Source organism: Myxocyprinus asiaticus, chromosome 7 (assembly GCF_019703515.2).
Source record: "Myxocyprinus asiaticus isolate MX2 ecotype Aquarium Trade chromosome 7, UBuf_Myxa_2, whole genome shotgun sequence".
Lineage (NCBI taxonomy): Eukaryota > Metazoa > Chordata > Actinopteri > Cypriniformes > Catostomidae > Myxocyprinus > Myxocyprinus asiaticus.
In genome coordinates, this window is record NC_059350.1 from 25,674,376 (window position 1) to 25,693,252 (window position 18,877).

Consider the following 18,877-nt stretch of genomic DNA (forward strand, 5'->3'; position numbering starts at 1 on the left):
CTGAATACCATTCACAAGACTCATTTAAGGGTTAAACTTCTGCCACACCAAGTCACGTGACACAACAGTATGGCGTCAATTTCCATGAAGTACTCCTACGGGCGCAGAGCCAACAAAAGTGCCTCTGGTAGGAAACCTCTAAGTTATTTCACTGAAACCTGTCTGGGTGTAAAGGGTACCATCTCTAGTTTAGTTTGATATGCCGCTTTAAAAAAAACTTCATTCATTTTTCATGAGTCAGTGCGCTGAAAAACATGATGTCCACATATGTGGATTTTGGGACATTATTTCCTCAAAAGTTGAAAAAACATGTTAGCTATTTTAAATAACTTTCAACATTAAGATATCTGTTAGGGATGTCTTAAAATATCGATATATCTTATTGATCGGCATGCTATTTTATCGATATTTTTGAGGCATCGATATTTTAAAATAGAAGCCCAAATTGCATGCTTTCAAATGGTTTCAGTTGGCCTCTGTTTAACAGTCTGGCATAATAGCGTTAATAATGTTTCTGATTGCAGTAAGCACTGGGGAGAGTGATTTAAAAAGTGACCACACCAGAGACAAAAGGAGAGAGCTACCAGACAGAAAAAGACTGTGTTGAATTGTGACCGTGATCTGATGAGTGTTGTGCTGAAAAGCCATTTTTAGTTTGTTTAATTAAAGTTCTACCTTTGAGTTGAAATCACAAGTTTATCATTTCCTCCTTTCCCACCCTACTAACCTCTCACACTCTGATTAACATAAGAGATACTATTTATCACATTGCTAGTTAGTTGTAGGTCAAAATGACAACATGGGACAGCATTTCTGTACAGACATGGTAGTGCTTTATTAAGACTTGTAACAATGGGCAGAGTCACCTACTCTTCCACCAGTGGAGGAGGAGAAAGCTTTAACTGGAAGTTCTCGCTGTGATAAATACTTCCTGTTCCTGGATGGGTGGGGTTTGAAAGGCCTGCCCTCTCATTGCCATGAGAATGGGTGAGTTCTGTCAGAATAGCCAGCTGAAAAAAAAGAAAAAAAAAGAATTAGTTTTTTTTTTTTTTAAGTGAATACTTTAGCATTGCAAAGCTTGTTCATATTCTTTTTAGGGAAACTCAATGTGCTGCAAAGACAATAAAATAAAAATTTCTGTAGTCGGTAGCAAGCAACCCAAGTTAAGGAAATCCTTATTGACAACAGCCTTACACTTAACCAAGGGTTTGGCTTCTTGCATCTGGGCCCTAAACCCTCTGGAATTATCTGAATTTCTGCACAAGTAGTTAATATATACAGACTATGAATGCAGTGCAGGAGACAGACTATGAGTGCAATGCAGGTTTCCTATTAAATCTTCTTCACACAATATTGAGCCAGACAGCACAGGAATTTGATTCTTTCAAAAGTGTAGGTGCATAAAATAATTTGCTCAAAACCTGTTGCTTGCAAACCTTGCATATGCTTCATAGCTACATTGAAGGTAGCTGTCATATGGCAGATATGTGAAAGAATGCCCATTTGTTAACAGTGCATGAATAAAATGTCAATAGCTTCTTACCGTGTCTCAAAGCTGTTTCTCTTTCAAAGTTCTGTTACAACATTTATGTAGGACACACTGAATAAATGATTGAGAGCTATTCTGAATATAAGCTGTGCTCTGATTCTAAAATGTATCTTCAAAACTTAAAACTAGGGCTGTCAATTTAACATGTTGATTTAATACAACTAATTATAAAATGCTTTACTGTGATCAAAAACACCAAGATGCAGTGCAATAGAATAAAACGCAATGCAGGGGTCACGAGATGCGTATTTAAATCTTATATATGCATCTGACCTTCTTTTAACTTGACATCGTGTCTTAAAAACATTTCATGTTATGCAGTAGCCTGGGTTGAACGGCATAAAAGCATGCCATTAATTTCATGTCTTACCCTGAAAAAACCCTGTGTCTCTCTCTCATACACACCAACAAACCCCCTCTCATTACCCCGACCAAAGTCATTAATTAATAAGGATAAGTTGGAGCTGGAGCCGTGTTACAGTCTGAGCAATCAATGCCCATTTAACTGAACAGCATGAATCAAACAGCATAATCAATCCCTCTCTCCCCAGCTTCACTTTGAAGACCTTCTTTTGCATTTTCACCTCTTCCTTCCCTCTCAGATCTCACTCACATTTTTCCTTTCCTCATTCAAAAGGACTCCCTCTCTCATCATTCCCTTTAGGTTTTTGTCTTTTGCTCTTTAGGGACACCAAGTTTGTCCTCATTTTCTAACTTACCATTAGGGATGAAAATCGCAAGGAATTTAACAATGTTGCAATCCACAATGCAAAAGTCCAGGATACAAGTCTTGAAGAGCATGTGAGTCGACACAAGTCTAAAGTGACAAAATGACATGTTTGCTTTAGCAATTGTGTTTTCCAAATCACATTTGCTTTTTATGACACTACTGGTTAGGTTTAGGTTTAAGGTTTAGGGTAGGAAGGTGGGTTCTGTTGACCCAAAACTCGATAGAACATAAACCTTAAAAACCTTTTTGACCTGTTTGGGAGAAAATTTAACTCGCTTTTAGAGGCAACTCAGAACTGTCGCGATACATGTAAAGGGGGTCGCACAGCTGGCGGACGACATGGCGTGGTCCAAAATTCGAAACGGTTGTTTTCTATGAATGTACGCACACCATTCCCTCAGCGTCTGTCAGCGGCGCCCAGTCACGACACTGGAGGCTGCTCAAATTTCTGCTGCGCCATGGAGCGCAACTCTCATAATGTCCATTAATTTCTAGCCGAATCATTATCAAAGTACACTGATTATTTACTCTAGCCTTATTCATTCTTGAAGAAGGGAAAAACCTTGGTAACTTTTGTGTGTACTGTCTGCAACCTGAACTGCTTCAACGTGCCCTGTATTTGGTGTCCTAGCTGCAACGCGACATGGCACTTCTCATCTGGTGTGCAATCGCCTTGAGTCATGTAATATCATCATGCAAAAACATTGCCACAATCGTTTACTTCATGAGATCAGGCTCAAATTAAGTCTCAGGTTATGTCCATATTAATTTTAATACATTTAAAGACGGCGCTTTCAGTTTCGAAATACTCTCCATCCACACTGCCGTTTTCAAGCGTTTTCCAAAAGTTTCTTGTCCACACTGAAACATTTAAAATGTTTAAATCCTCTCACTGCGCATGCGGAAAATCGCCATTCCCTGTACAGTCTGCAATGCAATTGTCCTTATGTTATGTTGCCGGACAGCAATTCTGAGTAAACTTCCTGTCGCCTTTGAAGAAATGCAATGTGAAGGTTGTACAAAGTAACATTTATCTTTCACAAAGCTATCAAAGTGAATATAAGGTACAACAACTCCGTCACAACATGAGCCACCATCTTGATTGTTTTGGGTTTAATGGATCACATGCCTGATTCACATGACAACAAATACATCATCGTTTTCAGATATCTCTATTTCCCCTGTCCACACTACAATGCGAAGACAGCATTTTCAAATTTATCCACTTGGGAGATCGTTTTCGAAAAGCTCTGTTTTGGCTGTCAAAACGTCTCAGTGTGGACGGAAGGCCAAAACAGAAAAAGAGGAGTTCTCAAATGAAAATGTATTAGTGTGGACGTGGCCTCACAAGCCATAAGTACACATAAAACACAAACAGTTCTTGGTTTATTTTGAGTTGGTCACGGAAGTAATGACTTTTGGCCGATTCTTCAAAAATAACTTCACTTGCAAATCAAACTACACTGGCTACGTTGTATATTTGTTGATGCATGCAACCAGCAACATTGTATTAGAAAGATGTATTGTCAATTTCTTGTCTTTGTGTTATTTTGAGTGTTTCTTTCACATCACATTAAATTCATACTGCAAGCTCACAACTCAGTTAAAACAACTTATTTTGTTGTGTCGCTGTATGTGCAGAATTGGGCTGCAGGAAACAATGTCAGAGTATTTCAGAATGGGTTTCCGCTCGCATTGCTGGAAGAATGCAGATAAGCATTTCCCTGTCTGTTAAGAACCAGTTTTTTATATTGTAATTCATATTACTTTTTTTATATTGATGTCCTTCCCTTTCTCCTTCTGCTGTTTATTCGCAGTCTTCACAAGAAGCTGCCAATTACAAAAGCTGCAGTTCTTTTCTTCATTCTCCTTTTTCTTTACTTTTCTGCTTATAAACGGACACCTGCTAAGCAAATGCTGCAGAGACTGATAGGGATAAAGAAAACACAGACAAAGAAAGTACGGCAAGGAAAGTGCTTATCATCATCTCTGATACCATGGTGGCTATATGATTACCCCCATACTGTTATCAAAAAGGCAAACAGGGAGTGTAAAGTCTGGGAACGTTTAATCCCTATAATACACACCATGCACAATCAGCACACTCTCCCTTTACTATGAGCAATTATCCACTCGGCTAGCAAGAGTGCATAGACCTCTGTGGAAGAGTGTATCGTTAGGGGCCGTTCAGACCGTAAATGATATTGCGTTAAAAAAGCTAAACGCAGCTCAACGAATGGAACAGAACTCAGGTGTCTCAAAACTCGTTTTTAAATGTTTAAGTTCTCATAACTTGACACAGCGCCTTAAAATGCTACGCTCCTGTGCGAGGCACGGCACAGTGGTCAAAGATGTCCATCTAACGCATTTTTACATAGAAAAACAACTATGTTTACAAAAACGTTGGTGTGGATGCCACCATGCTACCCAGGTTTTAGTTTTACTGCTGCTACAGGTGAGGACTATGAGAAAGTTCTGTTTGTGTCGGTCTGAGGAATGTTTATTAACTCAAAAGACTCCCTAGAACAAATTTGTGAGTGAGTGTAAAAATATTTTATTTTTGAGTGTTAGCATTTATGGGCTTCTTAAGTTAAGCACTGAATGGAGCACTGTGTGGCTCACATTTGTGAGACAGCTATGCTCCATGACATGTACTGTGGGTTATTTTGAAAGTATGATTTAATTACATTGGTGGATAGCTGTCAATGTCAAAGTTTTGGACATTAAAAAGGACAAACACACATACACTGCTGCTTGATATGCTGTCCACTGTCAACTCTGGATCAGATTACTAATTTAGGGAAAATAAATTTCACATTTAAGATGAATAATGAACTCTCTGTGTTAAGGGGTCCGGAGGGATGCATTGTTTAATTTTAATATCCTGTCACACAAAATTTTATAAATAAGCCTTAACTCCAAGCACCTGTGGGTATGTATTTTAATGTGTGCAAGCACTTAATGTGGGAGTCCATAAAAAATCCTGGAATTCAAAATCTAATTTGAACCTGTAAATAAAGTTTTAGAGTTTAAAAAAATAAATACTAATAATTAAAACAAAGAAATGTTATGATGTAAAATCAGGAAAAAATATAAAAGACTCTCATTTCTAGATCACTAATTTTAAGCAAAAAGTTGGAAGGAGCACAATCCAGACATGTGAAGGAGCTTCACTTCCTCTGCTGACATCATATTTCTTCAAATATTCGATTGTGCATTGAAAGACTGTAGCTTGACAATGCAAAAACACACTGTAGCTCGATTATAACAGCACATGTAAATGTACTGACTTCCTCTGCCATTTCATTACCCTTCCACTACTCTCTTTCAACACAATCACTTTCCTTCTGCTATATTTTTTTCTGCTGCTTGTCTCATCTGTTCATCCTCTCTTCACACAAACCAGTGTTTTCACTGTCTTCATTCCCTCCTCCTCTCCCTCTTCCTGGAACTGCTGCATTAAAGGGAAATGGACCAACCAGGACCTCAAAGGGAGCAATCAAAGCTCAGTCCTGACAAAGCATCAGAGAAACCCTGACAACATCCCGCACACACAGATACACACTTCAGAGAAACTCTGCAACAAGGCACACACAAACACATGAGAAGAACACACATCTTATTTTCTCCTAAGTCAAATGTTACTTTAACCTTAATCAACAGGCCCAGACATGAGGCATCACTGCAAAGACATGGACTTGTGTAGATACACATATACAGACTTCAGAAAGACTCTGAAACAAGGCAGACACAAACACACACAAAAAAAGAAATCTTTCTGTGGCAGTGGGGGCGTGGTCAAGCGTCCGTCCGGAGGGAGAGAAAGCAGTAAGGGTGCTTGCACCTGAGCTAGATTATGTGTAACACCTGTCCCTAATTCTAGTGAGCATGGGGAGAGCGTCATATAAGCAGCCACACCAAAAGCAAAGAGGGTGAGAGAGTCTGGCACAAGGAAGGCCACGGTGCTCCTGAAGCTGCTACATTTAATCTGTTATGTTTGTAAAGCTGATGTGCTTAAGTTACTAGTGCCTGTGAAGCTAATGAGTTTGTGAAGTTGTAAAGCATTGAAGTGGTCAATTAAAAGCCACTACCTGAGCCTGGAAAAACCTGCTTCCCTGTGTTCTCCTTCCCTTCTGTTTGTCCTGGTCAATGTAAAATTAAACTGTAACCTTAATCAGCACATCGAGAATGTTAGACACCACTGACACGTACACATGTGCTGGCAGCCTTCTCATTTAATTGCCTCAGCACCACTAGCATCACCAAACAGAACTGCACAAATATTGACTGTTGGTCAAACAAACAGATAGTCCCACCCCAAACTCAAGCCACTGGTTACGGCATTGGTTGTGCCAATGTTGCTGTGTGGGGCTTGCCGGTAATCTCAAACAAACATAGCAACGTTTTGAAAGTGTCACACAGTATGTTTACATGCACTTTAAAAGATAGATTTCTGTCAGACTAAAACAATAATTTGTCGTTTTAAATTTTTTTGTAAACACTTTAGTCCGACTGAAATTGAAGTAGTCCGACTTTTGCAAAGTCTGTCTAACAGACCTAGATAATGCGATTGTAGCTTGGCTCCGTCCAGCATGTATACATGTTATTTGGACCACAATTGACCTTGGCATTGTGCGTACTCTGAAAGACAGAGCTGACGCATAACATATTATTGAATACTTTCTCGGCTGATGTAATATACAAATATTCAACATCGCTGGACATGTAAAAGTACTGACAGGTCCTATACGTTTTTTATAGTTTACTCTGTTGGGAGTTGGGATAGGTAAAAGCATTTTAATATTGGAAAAAATTACATAATTTTTAACGCTATAAAGACATACACACACACACACACACACACACACACACACAGTCACATGGGCCAAGCTGGTATTCTCAAGTGTTGGGATTGGCTCTTTAAAAACATACACATTCTATCTGCTCTTCAGTTCTAAAATTTCATACAACACACACAATCTATGTCTTTCTTTTTGGCATCTTATATAAATAGTTCTATCAAGGTAAAATTGTACATAAATGATTTGCATGCACAAAGTAAGATTTGTGAAAGCGTAAATAAAACTGCAAGCGTAAAAATAAATTGCATTCGCACAAAGTTTTTTTTTAAATGTGTAAATCAAGTTGCAAGTGTAAGAAACAAATATTAGCAATACTTTAATGCTTTGCATAAGTGTAATTCATTTGTTGTGCATTTGTAATTTTGTATTAACACAAAGTAAATTTGGTCTGTTTTCATTTGTGGAATAAATAATTCCCAGAAATAAACTGATATACACTGTTCTGTCTTCCCTTTGTTCACACTTTTGGCACGAATTTCTCACTGAAAAGAGATTTGCAAATGCGAGGGGGAAGGCGGGTCTACCTGCTTCTAGTAACCAATCAAATGAGGTTTTCCTTGACCAGTTTACTCTGACCTGATTGGTTTAATAACGTGACAGACAACTTCAGCATATGGCTCAGCATGAGTTCTGTGATACCAGCTAATTCCATCTATTCACCAAAATGCCTTGCCAATTATAATTAATAGTAAATATAATTAAATCGTGTATTTATTAATATTTAAGTTTAATATTTAAGAGAGGAGAGATACCCAGAGGAATGCTGCTGAGCCATATGAAGAAGAAGCTGTGTGTCATGTTATTAAACCAATCAGGTCAGAGTAAATTGGTCAAGCAAAACCTCATTTGATTGGTTACTAGAAGCAGGTAGACCCGCCTTCCCCCTCGTGATTGCAAAACTCTTTTCAGTGAGAAATTTGCGCCAAAAGTGTGAGCGCAACAAAGGGAAGACGGAACAGTGTATATCGGATTATTTCTGGAAAATATTTACACAGCAAACACATTTACAAAGTCATTTACACGTTTGCATTAGTTTATTTTACACATACAGACTGATTCTACATGGTCAATCCATTTTGCTGTTCATTACACCATTTCTTTTCTTGCATATCACTGATTGCAGGTTTGCAATGTTTTTGGCCATGTTTAGGTGCAAAAACAGTGTCAAAAGTGTAAGCACGAAAAAAGTCAGAAGAACACACACCAAATTTACTTTGTGTTAATACGCAATTACAGATTCACAACACATGAATTACACTTATGCAAAGCATTGAAGTATTGCTAATATTTGTTTCTTATGCTTGCAACTTGATTTACACCTTTACAAAATGTTCTGTGCACATGCAATTTATTTTTATGCTTGCAATTTGATTTACACTTTCAAAAACCGTACTCTATGTATGCACATTTTTCTATAATGCTTGTAACTTCATTTAATCTTTTACAGATCTTACTCTGTGCATGCAAATTGTTTAGGCACTATTTTACCTTCATATAGTTCCCCCAAAAATGATAATTCTTTCATTATTTACTCACTCTCAAACTCATATGACTTACTTTCTTCTGTGGAACGCAAATGCAGATATTTTAACGGAGATATGTTTGTGTCCATACAATGCAAGTGAATGGTGACTACATTTTCAAGCTCCAAAAAGGACATAAATGTAAACCATAAGATTCCAGTGGTTTAATCCATGTCTTCTGAAGTGAATCAAGTGATTTAATAGGTTTTGGGTGAGAAACGACCAAAATATAACTCCTTTTTCTCTATAAACCTTGACATCAGCAGTCTCCTTGGTGATCATGATTTCAAGCTTGATTACACTTCCTACTGCCATCTAGCGCTCTGTGTATGCGTCAAGTGTAAAAAAAAGCTTGAAATCATGATCATGCCTAGAGACTGCAATGACAAAATATAAAGGGAAAAAGGAGTTATATTTTGGTCTGTTCTCACCTAAAACCGATTGGATCGATTAAAGCACTGGAATCATATGGATTACCTTTATGCTGACTTTTTGTGGTTTTGGAGCTTAAACATTTGGTCACCATTCACTTGTATGGACAAACAGATATCATATTTCCTTTAAAATATCTTAATTTGTGTTCAGTGAAAGAAAGTCATATGAGTTTGAAATGACATAATGGTGAGTAAATGATGAGAGAATTGTCGTTTTTGGGTGAACTATTCCTTTAATACAAATCAGAATTGCAGTCGTATTCTCCACATAGATTGAAGATCAAAGGAAGACACTAACCAGACACACACACGCATAGGTCCTTTTTCAATTACACATCCTCTGAACCCATTTACGGTTTAATTAAAGAGCTCAGAACTGGGCTGTTGAGTTCTGCTGTGTTTATTATGGGAAGCCTGTTGGGACTGTGTATGTGTGTGTGAGTGCACATTCTGACCAAACATTTTTAATAAAGCTCTTGAGGATGATTGTGTGTGTGACGGAGGGTTCAACACAAAAGACTGGTGCATGTTTACCTGACAACCATGTCAACTGATCTCCCTCCCTACATCTCAGCAGGAAAAAAACCCAAACTTTTTATATCTGAGTGAGTGGGTTTGGGTGTGTATGAACCGATATCATTTTAGTGTGACTTCATGAACCCTACCAATCAAGCAGTGTCCTAAAAATGAACCCCATATCTCAGTATCGAAACAATAGCACACTCTCTCAGTTCTGGCTGGAGGCTGTGTGATCTGTCTGTGTTGAAAAAGCTTATCAGTGGAAGATGAAAAGCACTGTGTTGATTGTAAGGCTGGCTGACTTGTTTCAGTGCAGGATCTGTATTTAGGGACAGAGACCACAGCCTCCTCATATCCTGTGGGAGATTCACTTAGAACCAACACAACCAAAACAAAGAGGAAAAGGAATAGAGAGACATATTAGATTTGAAAGGCCCAATCTCACACCCCACACCCGCTCTGACCTTCACTTCACACAAACACCAACACCTCCTGCAGCCCCCCTCCTCCCACCTCCTGCTACTCAATCTGCACTTAAGATCTGTGAAGATGATGTGTGCTGTGTCTTTCGAAAACAAAAGATAAGGAAAGCACAAGGCCCAGATGGCGTTTCACCTGCATGTCTTAAATCCTGTGCTAACCAGCTGGCCCCCATCTTCACACTGATTTCCAATAGATCACTGGAGCAGTGTGAAGTTCCCTGCTGCTTCAAATGCTCAATCATCATTCCTGTCCCAAACAAAAAAAAAAAAAAAAAAAAAAAAAAAAAATCACAGGACTTAATGACTACAGACCTGTTGCCATGACGTCTGTGGTCATGAAGTAATTTGAAAAACTGGTGTTGGCCCACCTAAAGGACATCACTGGACCCTTTCTAGATCCCCTTCAATTTGCTTATCGAGCAAACAGGTCTGTGGATGATGCAGTCAACTTGGGATTGCATCATATCCTGCAACATCTGGACAGACCAGGGATATATGCAAGGATCCTTTTTGCGGACTTCAGTTCGCTTCCAACACCATCATCCCAGCTATTCTCTGGACTAAATAACACCAACTCTCTGTTCCCATGTCTATCTGTCAGTGGATTACCAGCTTTCTGACGGACAGGCAGCAGCTTGTGAGACAGGGGAAATTCACTTCCAGGACCTGTACAATCAGCACTGGTGCCCCCAGGGATGTGTGCTCTCCCCACTACTCTTCTCCCTCTACACCAGTGACTACATCGCCAAGGACCCCTCTGTCAAGCTCCTGAAGTTTGCAGATGACACCACTGTCATCGGCCTCATCCGAGATGACGATGAGTCTGCATACAGAAGGGAGGTTAAACAGCTGGCTGTCTGGTGCAGTCAAAACAACCTTGAGCTGAACACGCTCAAAACGGTGGAGATGATTGTGGACTTCAGGAGGAACACCCCAACACTGTCCCCCCTTACCATTCTAAACAGCACTGTGGCAGCAGTGGAGTCATTCAGGTTCCTGGGCTCTACCATCTCACAGGACCTGAAGTGGGAGACCCACATTGACTCCACTGTGAAAAAGGCCCAGCAGAGGTTGTACTTCCTTCGCCAGTTGAGGAAGTTCAACCTGCCACAGGCGCTGCTGATACGGTTTTACTCAGCAGTAATTGAGTCTGTCCTCTGCACTTCAATATCTGTCTGGTTTGGTTCAGCTACGAAATCGGATATCAGAAGACACAAAGGACAGTTCGGACTGCTGAGAGGATTATTGGTTGCCCCCTGCAATGAACTAAAACGTTCCTTCAAGAACTAAGAAGGCTGGAAAAATCACTCTGGACCCCACTCATCCTGCCCACTACCTTTTTGAACTGTTGCCTTCTGGCCGACGCTTCAGAGCTCTGAGCACCAGAACCGTCAGGCACAGGAACAATTTTTTCCCCCAGGCTATCCATCTCATGAACAGTTAAAACTGCCCCTTTGAGCAATAATTAATGTGCAATATACAGCTTAGTCTTTTTATATTATCCAACCTCTTCTGCCATTACATTCCCTTGCACTGTATATAACCGATTTGTATTCAGATTTGCACTATGTATGTGTGTGTCTGTGTGTGTATGTATGTATGTGTATATGTGTGTGTGTGTGTATATGTATGTATGTATGTGAATGTATGTGTATGTGTATATGTATATATGTATGTATATATATATATATATATATATATATATATATATATATATATATATATATACACATACATATACACGCACACACACACACACATATATATATATATATATATATATATATATATATATATATTGTCTATTCTTTATATACTTTATTTTCTTTTCAATGTTTATTTATTTTTTATTCTTTTTTTAAATATTTTTTAAAAGTCTTGTTGCTGTTTTGTATTGTTGTGTACTGGAAGCTCCTGTCACCAAGACAAATTCCATGTATGTGTAAGCATACTTGGCAATAAAGCTCATTCTGATTCTGATTCTGAGAATCAAAGAGAGAGAGAGAGATAGAGAAACAGATAATTAATTTTTCAATGTTTGTTTGAAAAGGATTTTCAAATGCTTTTCTCAAGTTGACTCGCAGCTAAAACATCAGATTTTGGTTCAAACTGAGTGATAATCATTAATAAAATAGAGGGAAAAAAAACATTTGTCAAGATAAACTTTGAATGTTTGCTTGACAAAGCCTTGCCTGAAAGTTTAAGCAAATAAGTTTATGGGTACAGTAAATAGGCTAGATATACAGATAAATGTTGCTCTGATGCATCATTTTACATCATTTAAGAAAGTCGCTCCTGCAGCTTTCATAGAGTACTAAGTTATTATTCCCGTTTATTCTTTGTCTATGGGCAGGTCAGAGTAGAAATATTTGGATACAGCTTTTGTGAGGAATTTTTACACAGAATTTGGCAACAAGCCACCTTAACTAGCCAAAGAACTACAACCTTGTGCGGCTGTGCGGTCGATCGGTTGGGATGTAGGTAGATAGAACATTCTATTAAAGGTCTGAACATGCTGTCAATGTAAGTCTATGGGATTTATATATACTGGGTCTTCTGGTTCTGCCGCCTCCGAAATGGCTGTCATTTAAGGTAGCTCCCGACCACTTTGAGGGCAAACTCAATGTATAAAGGAACAAATCATCTCAAAATCATGTAAATAAGATAAGGTAACCATTTGAGGTATCGAAAAGGATGTCACGGTAAACGTAAAAAGAAGGAATCAACTACTTTACAATCTTCAGCCACCGTGAGTTCAGACTTGGCGGCTGAGTGGCTTGCCGAGGTGAGAGCCATGAGACATCTCGAGAAGAGAACCTCAACCTCTACAAGAACAAACTGTTGGAAAAGGAACTGAACCAGCTAGGTTGGTTGTCACACAAGCAGGTCGGCGACAGACGTCTCATGCATACTGTACTGAAGGACATGAAAGTGCTGGCTCCCTGAGCCAGGTACATTTACTGTGCAACTACAGGAGATCCCAACTCATGTTTTATGTTTGTTTGTTTGTTAGTTCGTATGGTTTTGATGAATGAATGCTGATAGATGTGTTATCCTCTTTTTGTGAATGTTTGAAGCAAATCTTACATACAGTAAGATTATGTTTATGCATTGTAAGAAACTGTTTGAAAAATAAAAAAAGTGTAAAAAAAAAAAAAAAAAATACAAATAAAGTATACTAAAGGCTGGATTTTACAACACAACTTTAACACAGATTTAAGACCCAATTTACAGTTGGGCTGATATTTCACAGAAAACCATGTAGTATATGATGATATTCCATCTAGTCAGAGGATATCAACATGTTTGATATTTTTGAGCCGACTATCCATGACTACAGAGGAAATCTTGTGGTGTATGATGCTCCACGACTTAAATCTGAAGTCATACGTTGAGCAGCCAATTCAAATAGATGGTGAACAAGCATTCAAAGTGGACATTATTTTTTAATGGCACTCACCTCCTTCCCACCTTAAAGTCTACAGAGGCTGTACTGGTTGAGAACAGGGGGAGTTTGTTGTGGTTGGATCGACTTGACAGACGTGTAGTGTGAAAGACTCAGTCATTTGATGTGTAATACCCAGTTTTTGTCTGCAGTGATTGGTAAGTGTGTGATGTCTTATTTTTAAAAATCTGTTCAGATTTCTTTTATTTGTGTAGTGTAATTTAGCCTTAAGTCAGAACAGGCTGAAGGACTGTGCCGAGTTCGGTGGATGTAACCTGAAACCTCTTGGAGGGGTTAGAGTTAGTAAGAGGTTATGGGTTTTGAAACAACCCTAACCCAAGGTTGTTCACAGTACAATCTATGGCCATTTTTTAATAATAATATTAATAATAATAAATAAAAAAAACATTGCCATTAATAGGGAATTGGTCCTTTCTTTACTACTACAGCTTCTACTATTTTGGAAAAACTTTCTACTACATGTTTCTACTAGCTGTGGGGGATTTGCCCCCATTTAGACACAAGAGCCTCATGAGGCCAGGCACTGATGTTGGACAATGGGGCCTGGCTTGGAGTTGCCGTTCTAATTTGTCCAAATGTGGTCAGTGGAGTTCAGGTCTAGGTCTTGAGCAGGCTAGTCAAATTCTTCCACACCAGACTCAGTAAACTATTTTACTGGTGGCATCCTCTGACAGTGAAACACTGAAAGTGACTGAGCTCTTTGACACACTCCATTCTACTGAAACTGTATGTGTAAAGATATTGTATGGTCGTATGCTTGATTTTATGCACCTTTTAGCCAAACCCATTCATTAGAAGAGGGTGTCCACGTACTTTTGGCCATACAGTGTGTGTGTGGTTTTTTTTTTTCACAACCCAAATATTTCTGTTGACTGCTAGGAATATCTTTAGAAATGGTATAATAGTCAACTAGTAAAAAGCATAATATCTGGATGGGGAGATGGCCTCTTTTTCAGATAATTTTGTATGAAGAGTGAGGGGGAAGAGGCTGTTTAGAGAAGGGGGATGAGAGAGTCCAGCAGGTCACACTGTCACTGCTGAAGTCACTCTTTTAACAGCACAAGTCTGGTTAGTCTGAATTTTATATATAAGGACTACAAGTGTCAAGGATAGAGAAACAACCAAGGGATCAAAGTTTGGCTGCTTAGCACAGCTCAGTTTGCCCCTGCTGTTAGATGCCATACCTAAAAAGCATCTTTCTCCATTGATATAGAGCCAGTTTAGCTGGGAATGGATGCTGGCCTTTTCACTGTGCCGTGGGTTGTTTATGATCACATATACCCTTTTCCTTGTGCAGTATGGTGTGAGGGTTCTAATCACCAGAAATAAGTACAGTACTTAAAGTTTAGAGACATTTTGCCACAGTTTGTGCTAGAAAAATAATTCAGAGCTGACATTTGCAAACTTATTCAAATGCCTATGTAATGACTTTTTCCACTGTTGACTAAATTAATAAAAGTTATATTTTTCTCTATAAAGTCATGATAACATGATTGTGTGGTATATTCTACCTTTTTGTAAGACCTCCTTATAACAATAAAGACAATCGTCTTTTGTGTTAGTACCATCTGAATATTAAGAGGTCTATTGCAACTATAAACAGTAGAGTGACACACAGAGGAAAAATATGTTTGTTCAGACTGGAATCAGAATCACCTCTCATTAGAGAAAAACACAAACATACCCACACTTACACACACACTTATAGCTTTAATATACACTCACACACAGTAAATTAAAAATAATAATATAATATTACCAAATTCATATATATATTTTTTTCATGGCCGCCCCAAGATGTCAGAGGAAGGAAAAATGTGTTCAAATAATTAAACAGCATTAGAAAGGATGATGCATATGCACATATAACGTCAATAAATTGGCTCATTCCCTGCTGGTAGATGATGTACCTATACCATTTGAACCAAAAAAGCATCTTACTCCAGTGATAATCATTCAAAAGTACAAAATAATTTTTTTGGCAAGCAACTTATAAATTACAAGTAATTTATTATTCTATTGTAGATGCTTTAGTCTACAATACTAGGTGGGGGATGGGGGTTTGATCTTGAACAAGCTAAGCAAGTGCTATTGGGATGAATGGTAGTGCTAAGGGAGAGCGTTCACCAGGCATAACAGACCTCCTTGGAGTCAAAAGCTCAGTGAAGTATGCTGCATCTCAAAGATAAGAGAGTCTTGATATGAAAGATGTCAAAATGTTCCCAAGTTCAGTGGTAAAATACGCTGGCTACCACCCCTGGAGTTCACTAGTTCGAATCCCAGGGCATGCTGAGTGACTCCAGCCAGGTCTCCTAAGCAACCAAATTGGCCCGGTTGCTAGGGAGGGTAGAGTCACATGGGGTAACCTCCTTGTGGTCGCTATAACGTGGTTCGTTCTGGGGCGCGTGGTGAGTTGAGCGTGGTTGCCGCGGTGGATGGCGTGAAGCCTCCACACACGCTATGTCTCAGTGGCAACGCGCTCAACAAGCCACGTGATAAGATGCGCGGGTTGACGGTCTCAGACGCGGAGGCAACTGGGATTCATCCTTCGCCACCCGGACTGAGGCGAATCACTACGCGACCACGGGGACTTAAAAAAAAAAAAAAAAAAAAAAAAGCACATTGGGAATTCCAAATAAATAATAATAATAATAATAAAATGTTCCCAAGTGTTTGGAGGAAGGAGGTCTGTGAATCTAAGGTGGTCAATTATTTGGATAATCCAGAATATGACTCTCCTGGGATCCTCAAAAACGTATATTTTTTCATCTCTCTTTTTCTCTTTACATGTGTGTCCATTCCTGCCCTCAGTTGCTATGATATAGAGTGACACACACACACACACACACACACACACACACACACACACACACACACACACACACACACAGTTACAGTTAGAGAGAGGATGATGCAAAGTTTATATAACGTCAAATATTTTAGTAGTGGATGTCACCTGTCACAATCTGCAGTCTTTGCAAAGAGGCTGTTATTTAAGAATGGGGCAGACAAAACTACAGTATATTGGACCCAGATATAAACCTATAAGTTTAAATGTGTGAAGTCTTAAAGGTACAGCAGCAAAAAAGGCCTGTTTACAACCCTATTCGGACAGGGTTCGTTTTCAGGACATATGACCGTAAAGTAACTGCGGATGTCTGTAATGTTTATCATCAATTCACACAGGATGTTTAATTTTTCAGGCCATTTTATAGAAAGTAAAAGACTCTGTAACTTGTTTTGGTGTTAAAACAAAACAAAAAAAAAAAAAAACTTGAGTAACATTATAAATGGAACTGATGAAAAAAAATCTATTATATAACAAATTTATGATATGACACCTTTAACAGATTCATCTCACAACGGACCCTTTTCACATGTTCGCGAAGTGGAAATCGCCATAGTTGGGTAAACGCAACTATGGCAGCTGCTGAGGTGTATGCGTCTTCACAGTGCTAACATTTACGTTTGGAGATGTTGACTGCATTGTCTATCAATGGTTAAATCTAAACTCAACAAAGGCTACAAGTTGTTTTTTGGGGGTTATCTGCATGAATACGAAGTCGATACAAATAAATTATTATTGAAAGGATGTGCAGGGTATCTGCAAGTTCAAAGGAATGAAATGTAAGACTTTTTAAGACTTAAGGCCAAATAAAAAAAAATAAAAAAAAACATTTATTCATTAGCAGGTAAATACAAAACCACTGAGGCTACTTGGATGTCTCTGGATATGTTTTTTTTATATTTTATTGTGCATTTATGTGTTTCTTTTTTTTTTAAATAAGTTAATACAACTCTAAATGAATTCATTAAGAATGCAAGTAGCCTAAAGTATGTAGCCTTTATTGTGACCCTTCTCTTAGTCACTTGCTTTCCAGCAAGACATGACACAATAGACCAATGCTTTGGCAACATCACCGCTTATGTCAAACACGGAAGTGGTGGCAAAAACCATGTGCAAAAAGTAAACTTTTTTTGGATTACGCTGTTGAAAAATGATTCCGAGGGCTCTCGTTGACTGCTGTGGCTTCAAGCCATCAACAGAGCTGATTGGACTGAGGAGATCATTTCAACTCACAACTTTGCAGCAAAAATTTATAGCGAACATGATTACATGTTTGCTATTAAGTCATTTCATTATAGTAATTGTATCGCTAAGAATATGTTTGTATTTATGATGGTTGTGTGTCATACTTTTGTTTAATCATCTAATCTGTCAAATCTAACACAACAGTCAGTGGGCTTTCTGCCACCACTTACTGCGCATGCGCTGACATTTTTGTAAACAAGAGGACTGGTCTATAGAACTTATTCTCAGTAGCGCTATGTTTGATTTTTAATGGGAAGAGAAATGAGTCTGTGAGGGATAGACTCACCATCTCTTCAATGGCATGCACGGTATAAAGCTGTAAAAAGCTACAAGATCCCATCTGATTTTCCACAACTCATGTTGTCTGGAGTTTTTTGTCTACTGAGTGTCCTTGAATATATATTTTTTCATTGTTTTGTACACGGAATGATCTAAAAACACTTTAAACTGCAGTACAGCCCATTGAAGAAACTGTGTCTATCCGTCACAGCCTCGCTGTCATTCTCATTCAAAATCAAAGATGTCGCTGCTGTGAATAAGGTCTGGCATGTGCAGAATAACATTTATTTATATTTTTTGGCAGATATCTTTAACAAATACTTTAACAGGTAGTTAAATGGCAGTTCATTTAAAAATGAAATTTCTGAGGCCTGGGTAGTTCGGCGAGTACTGACGCGGACTACCACCCCTGGAGTCGCGAGTTCGAATCCAGGGTGTGCTGAGGAGTCTCCGCGGTGTCATGCACAATGAGCCACTTGATAAGATGCGCGGATTGACGTCTCAGAAGCGGAGGCAACTGAGACTTGTCCCCCGCCACCCGGATTGAGGTGAGTAACCGTGACACCACGAGGACCTACTAAATAGTGGGAATTGGGCATTCCAAATTGGGAGAAAAGGGGATAAAATAAAATGAAATTTCTGTCATCACCGCTCACCCTTGAGTCTGTATGAATATTTCTCTGCAGTGGAACAAAAAAGGAGATGTTAAGCAAACGTTTAGTCTCATTCACTGTCACTGCATCTTTTTTTCATTCAATGAAAGTGAATAGTGACTGAAACTCCCTAATATTTCCTTTTGATATCCACTGAAATAAGAAAGTCATACAGGTTTGCAACAGCATGAAGGTAAGTGATGACAGTTTTCATTTTTGTGTGAAATATCTTAAGTAAAAGTCAAAACTCATCAGTTACTTTAAAAATTACTGTTTAAAGTTGACAA

General features: G+C 38.7%; 1 protein-coding gene across 4 annotated transcripts in view; it reads right to left on the bottom strand.

Annotated features, from left to right (window-relative positions):
• Positions 1 to 816: 816 nt before the first annotated feature.
• The window catches only part of vps8 (VPS8 subunit of CORVET complex), a 184,731-nt gene continuing 166,670 nt past the window's right edge, over positions 817 to 18,877 (bottom strand). For all 4 annotated transcript variants that reach the window (XM_051702468.1, XM_051702467.1, XM_051702466.1 and 1 more), the window contains one exon: positions 817 to 1,010. In XM_051702468.1, the coding sequence (XP_051558428.1) occupies positions 867 to 1,010 (144 nt within the window). In that variant the 3' untranslated portion in view covers positions 817 to 866. The remainder of the gene's footprint in view (positions 1,011 to 18,877) is intronic.